The sequence below is a fragment of the Crotalus tigris genome, unplaced genomic scaffold (assembly GCF_016545835.1).
Source record: "Crotalus tigris isolate CLP2741 ecotype Arizona unplaced genomic scaffold, ASM1654583v1 scf7180000018553.2237530, whole genome shotgun sequence".
In the NCBI taxonomy this organism is placed as follows: domain Eukaryota; kingdom Metazoa; phylum Chordata; class Lepidosauria; order Squamata; family Viperidae; genus Crotalus; species Crotalus tigris.
The window spans coordinates 1,999,988-2,005,987 of NW_024097074.1; the positions used below are offsets into that span (position 1 = coordinate 1,999,988).

The 6,000-nt window shown below is 43.5% G+C and overlaps 1 protein-coding gene across 1 annotated transcript in view; it reads left to right on the plus strand.

Moving 5' to 3' along the window:
- Positions 1–4,403, plus strand: part of RSBN1L (round spermatid basic protein 1 like) — a 36,819-nt gene extending 32,416 nt beyond the window's left edge. The window contains exons 7-8 of the mRNA XM_039354504.1: positions 2,014–2,122; positions 2,214–4,403. Of these exons, the coding sequence (XP_039210438.1) occupies positions 2,014–2,122; positions 2,214–2,864 (760 nt within the window). The 3' untranslated portion in view covers positions 2,865–4,403. The remainder of the gene's footprint in view (positions 1–2,013; positions 2,123–2,213) is intronic.
- The last annotated feature ends 1,597 nt before the right edge of the window (positions 4,404–6,000 follow it).

The following is a 6,000-nucleotide window of genomic DNA, read 5'->3' on the forward strand; positions in this document are numbered from 1 at the left end:
ATGTTGCCACAGTCATAAGTGTGAAAAACAGTCATAAGTCACTTTTTTCAGTGCTGTTGTAACTTTGAATGGTCACTAAATAAACTGCTCTAAGTCAAGGACTAGCTCGGGGGTAGGCAACCTTGGCTCTTTTATGACTGGTGGACTTCAACTCCCAGAATTCCTGAGCCAGCCACGCTGAGGGGAAAGGGAGAGGTTTCCAAGCTGAGCCACGCTGGCTCAGGAATTCTGGAAGTTGAAGTCCACGAGTCATAAAAGAGCCAAGGTTGAGGACCCCGATATAGGTCAGGGCTGGGCAACCTTGGCTCTTTTATGACTCGTGGACTTCAACTCCCAGAATTCCTGAGCCAGCCATGCTGAGGGGAAAGGGAGAGGTTTCCAAGCTGAGCCAGGCTGGCTCAGGAATTCTGGGAGTTGAAGTCCACAAGTCATAAAAGAGCCAAGGTTCCCCACCCCTGGACTAGCTGTACAAATATTAGAAATGTTTTTTTTCCCCACCCCATATTTTTCTCAAGTCCATGCAATGGGTATTTCAGAGTTTAGGTTATCCATCAATTATAGCTTGTGTTATATGGTGAAATTTATTCTTTGGCTGTTTCCACCCACTCCTATCGGTGCTCAGCTTGGAGGTGTCTTTAGCCTTACCTCTAAGCTTAGTCAGGTTTTACTTTTAGACATCAGCCAATGTTCCAAAGGATATGGTCTACAGTGCTATTATTTGCTCATGCAGGTCTACCAGAGATTGGGTTTTGGGTGTTGGTCTGTGCTGCTGTTCCATGAAAAGAATTAACAGTTTTGGTTGCTCTTGATTGCTTAGTATTTGGGCTTCCCCCAAATTGGAATACAGGTGGTCCTCGACTTACAGCCACAATGGAGCCCAAAAATTATGTGGCTAAGTGAGAAATTTGTTAAGTGACTTCTGCCCCATTTTACGGCTTTTCTTATCACCTTTGTTAAGTGGATCCCTGCAGTTGTGAAGTTAGTAACACCATTGTTAAGTGAATCTGGCCTCTCCTTTGACTTTGCTTGCCAGGAGGTCACAAAAGGTGATCACGTGACTCCAGGACGCTGCGACCGTCCTGAACATGAGCCAGTTGTCAAGCATCTGAATGTAAAATCACATGACCACGGGGATGCTGCAGTGGTCATCAGTGTGGAAAAAAGGTCGCAAGTCACTTTTTTTCAGTCCCGTCGCAACTTCGAGCGATCACTACACAAACTGGTGTAAGTCGAAGATTACCTGTACAGGTTGGAATAGGACAACCCACCGCAGCCCATTTGCCACGGCCAACTCAGCGTGGGACATGTCGCGGTGGGACAGCTCAACAATTCAGTTTGATTATTTAAAATGAACAAAAATATAATTTTTGTCATTCCTGTTTCGTTCTGTCCCTCTTTTCGAATATTCTTCAATGATTCTATTCCACCCTTTTTTTGATATTTGTGTAACTCTTGTCGCATAGGGCAGGTTGTACCGCAGGTTGTTGGCTGTGGTGAGTTAGCCATGGCGGATTGTCATAGACCAGTGATGGTGAACCTGTTAGAGACCGAGTGCCCAAACTGCAACCCAGAACCCACTTATGTAGGGTGCCGGGTGGGCATGGCCAATTGGGTGGGTGTGGCCCATTGGGTGGGCGTGGCTGCGGTGGTAATGACAGACTGGGTGGGACTAAAAAGTTCAATCAATCAATTCCAGCTTTGCGAGATCTTTTTTTTCCCCGCGAGAAATTGATTGATTGAACCTTTTTTTTTTTTTTTTGCACACGGCGGCAGAGGCCTAAAGCGAAAAGGTTTTATAAAACCCAGCTGAAGGCCGAAGACTGGGGCGATGGCATGTGTGCCCACAGAGAGGGCTCTGCGTGCCACCATAGGTTCGCCACCACGGTCATAGACCCTTTACAAGGTCTTTGTATTTTTATAGAGTTTTGCTTAACTTGCTTATAAGTATTTAGATAGTTACAATTTTGAATAATCCTGAATGACAACTTTTGTTTCCCCCCCCCTCGTGTGTAGGGTTGAACAGCCTCGCATAACCAAAGACGTAATTTGTTTTCACGCGGACGATTTCTTAGAGGTAGTTCAACGACTGCAGCTAGATTTGCACGAGCCTCCACTTTCTCAGGTAACTGCCTTGATCGATTGGATGACATTGAAGAAGAATGTTAAAGGATATTTGAAGGAGGTCTTTATTCTTTCCTTTTTTTTCTTTCTAGTGCGTCCAGTGGGTGGACGATGCGAAACTCAACCAGTTACGAAGGGAAGGCATCCGCTACGCCAGGATCCAGTTGTACGATAACGATATTTATTTTATACCGCGGAACGTTATACATCAATTCAAGACAGTTTCAGCTGTGTGTAGCTTGGCGTGGCACGTGCGCCTCAAGCCGTACCACTCGGAGACCGAGAACCAAGCCCCCTACGAAACGGACCCCCCAACCGATCCCACGTCTTCTTCTGTTACGGGGCTTCAGGCTGGCAGTGCCCTCCATCCCACGGACATTGGCGCCTCCGAAGAAACCAAATTCTCAAGTAGCCTTCAGACTAAACACGCGAAGCAGGAGGTTCCCTGCACGCCACACGAACCTGCTCTCTCTCTCCAGCATTCAGAGGGGCCCCTTCCCGTTGACCTTCCCGAAAAGACGGCAGCCTCCAGAGCTGCGGAATGTCAGAAAGCTCAAGCCAGACCGGATCACGCTCACTTGACAGGCTGGAGACTTGAGGCTGACTCGAACCCCGACCCCGGCCACCAATACACGCAGGACAGCCTGTGCCCCGGGGGTCGTGTGAATCAGGAAGACACAAGGCAGAGGAGCTCAACTTACTCGAGTCTGCACGGCAAACCAGACGACGATTTTTTGTGTTAAGTGTGCGTGCGTGCGTGCGTGGGCGCGCGTATATGTTTTTAAAATACTTTTAAAATATAACGACACAATGTAAGGAGGCTTACATTCTGTGAGGCAGGTTTTTTTTTTAAAAAAAAACAAACCTGCCCTTGCAGCTGTTGCAGCATAAAATAGTTTATGTAGCTTTGTAACATTCCTCCGTGCCTGTCCGTAACTGTAAACCAGTGTTTCTCAACCTTGACCATTTTAAGGTATGTGGACTTCAACTCCCAGAATTCCACAGCCAGCAATGCTGGCTGTGGAATTCTGGGAGTTGAAGTCCACATGCCTTAAAATGGTCAAGGTTGAGAAACACTGCTGTAAACGTTTGAAAGCACTTAGGGCCAGATGCACTGTAAACACTGCAGGTATAACATAAAAAAAGTCTTTAAAATATGAGTTGTAGGTTTTAGAATAGAGCTGACATTTAACATATATATATTTTTTGTAAGGTAAGCCAGAATTCTTTTTTGACAATTCCAGGCTTTTCCATAGAGCTTATTTATACCATTTTTTTTCCTCCTTTTTAACGTGTCAGCACTGTAGTGTAAATAGCTTTTTTTAAAAAAAAACAACAACACGAAACGAAACAAAAAAACAAAAAACTTTTTAGTGTGATTTATATTAAAATGTGAGCCGCTTAATAAAGGTTCATAATAATTATTTTTATTTTGGAAAAAAAATCTCAGTCCTGGTATAAAAAAACAAAAACAAAAGGGAAATATTCTTATATTAAAAATGTATAGCTGTATTAAGTAAGAGAGAATTTGTTGTTGAATTTCCACAAAAATCTTAACCTGGAGAAGAATAAGAAAGGTGCACTTCCTTTGGGTCGGATGCTAGACAATATATCAGAATTAAGACAAAACTCTCTTCCCTTTTCCCATCTTTCGAACCTAGACTTCAGCAAGGATTGAACATTTGAGTACTCTTGACCGGCATATCACTAAAGTGGAGTCCTAATGGGTGGCAAATCATAAATAAATACAAAAAAGAGGGATACAAAAAAAGAACAGTACTACAGTTTATCAGTTATTTGAAAAAAAAAATGTATCAATAGACTAGCACTGCTCCACTTATTTCTTTCCCCCCTGTCCTTTGGGCACTCAGTTCTGCAGATAACTAAAGAGAGTTTTACAATACCTGTAAGAAAGGAAAAATAAAGAGCAGTGCATTTACAACCAAGAATATCGCGCCGGATCAGTATGAATTTCCCTCATGCATCTGGCTAAATACAGTGAGGAATCTGCTTAGTTTAATGCCCTCTGGGCCAGAACTTAAAAAGTTTTCCTTTATACAACAGAACACAAGAACCACTGCCTGTTTCTGCCCTCTTTTATGGCACGAACCCTCTTCCATTATTCCCAGCTATAATATGAAAAATAGCCACTAAAATATCCGCCCGTCTTGTCAATTCCATTTTGAGTCTTCAGCTTTGCCATCCAGGTGGTGACGATCTTCACCGCAACCTTGGCCTCGCCATTTGGTTGAGCACGCAATAAACCTTCTCCTTGTCACATCGCTGAGTTGTTTTTGGCTTGCGGTGCTGCAGTTGTGGTAATTTTAGAGATAAGCAAATCCTTAGACTTCCTTTGTGAGTGAGATTGTTTTACAATGAGGTTTAATGTGTGGGCCTGCATACAGCCGGTGATAAAATGTCACAGGAGCCAGTGCTAGAAAAAGGTTGAGAATCGGCTAGCCCTCAGTGGGAATTTAAAATTGATCTGCGGTAGGTGATATTGATATATATCTATATCTTTGGTTGTTCGGGTTTTCTCCCGCGTAAAATTGGAAGTGTCTTGGCAACGTTGCCAAGACACTTCCAATTTTACGCGGGAGAAAACCCGAACAACCAAAGACCTATATACAAATACCCGAGAAAACCTCAGAAAACAAATATATATATATATATATATATATATATATATATATATATATATATATATATATATATATATATACTATAAAATTGGAAGTGTCTTGGCGATTTCGACGAAGTCCCATTCGTCATCTTCAGGCTGGTGCTTTCAGCTTCGTGCAGCAGCAGTGTGTGGTCTTAGCTGTTTCTTCCTTTTAACTGCCAGTGGGGTATGAACTGATTGGGTGGGAGCTTGGCTGTGTTCTGATTGGGTGGAGGTGTGTTCTGATTGGTTAGGGGCTTGGCTGTGCTCTGATTGGCTGGGGGGTTGGCTGTGCTCTGATTGGCTGGGGGGTTGGCTGTGCTCTGATTGGCTGGGGGAGTGTTCTGTTTGGTTGTGCTCAGGTTAGTCTGAGTTGCAGAGGGATTCAAGATTTTGGGCTGCATTCCTTGGCTTCGCGTTCGTGGTCGTGCTTCCTCTTCATGGAGGGTGTCAGTTTGCTTCATGTATGGATTGGGGGGGTTTAAAGTGGCTAATGATGCAGCTGTGGTCTGGCTTCTGGTTTGTGGTCGTGCCTCATAGTCAGTGTGGCTTTGGGTTTGTTTTTTGCGTGGATGTTTGGTGGTGACTCCTGTGTGGTTTTTGTGAGTGTGGGTCTGGTATCATTTTTTGTGTTAGGGAGTCGTTTGTCAATAGGGCGGGTTTCCAAATGGCTGGTAGGCGGGAGGTATCATCTCGCTTGTTCATGCTGTGTGGGCGTTTTTCTATCTCGATGGCTTCTCTGATTATTCTGTTATTAAAATGTTCACTTTTGGCAATGGTTCTGGTATTTTTAAAGTCAATTTCATGTCCTGCTTTAAGTGTTGGACCAGGGAAGATGTTGGTTCCTCTTTTTTGACTGAGTTCTTATGTTCTTCAATGCGTGCACTTATTCTTCTGTTGGTTTGTCCGATGTATGTGGTGGGACAAGTGGTGCATGGGATTTCGTATACTCCTTGATTTTCTAATTCAATTTTATCTTTGGGGTTTCTAAGGATGGTGGATATTTTTCTGTTTGTGCAGAATGCTGTTTTGATGTTGTGTTTATGGAGGATCTTACTGATTCTGTCTGTGATGCCTTTTATGTATGGGAGGAGGCTTTGCCGTTTTCTTGTTCTTTGTCTTGGATTTTAGTGGGGGTTTCTTTTTGGATTAGGTTTGTAATCTTATTTCTATGGAATCCATTGGATGTTAGTACATTGGTGAGAGTGTGTAGTTCG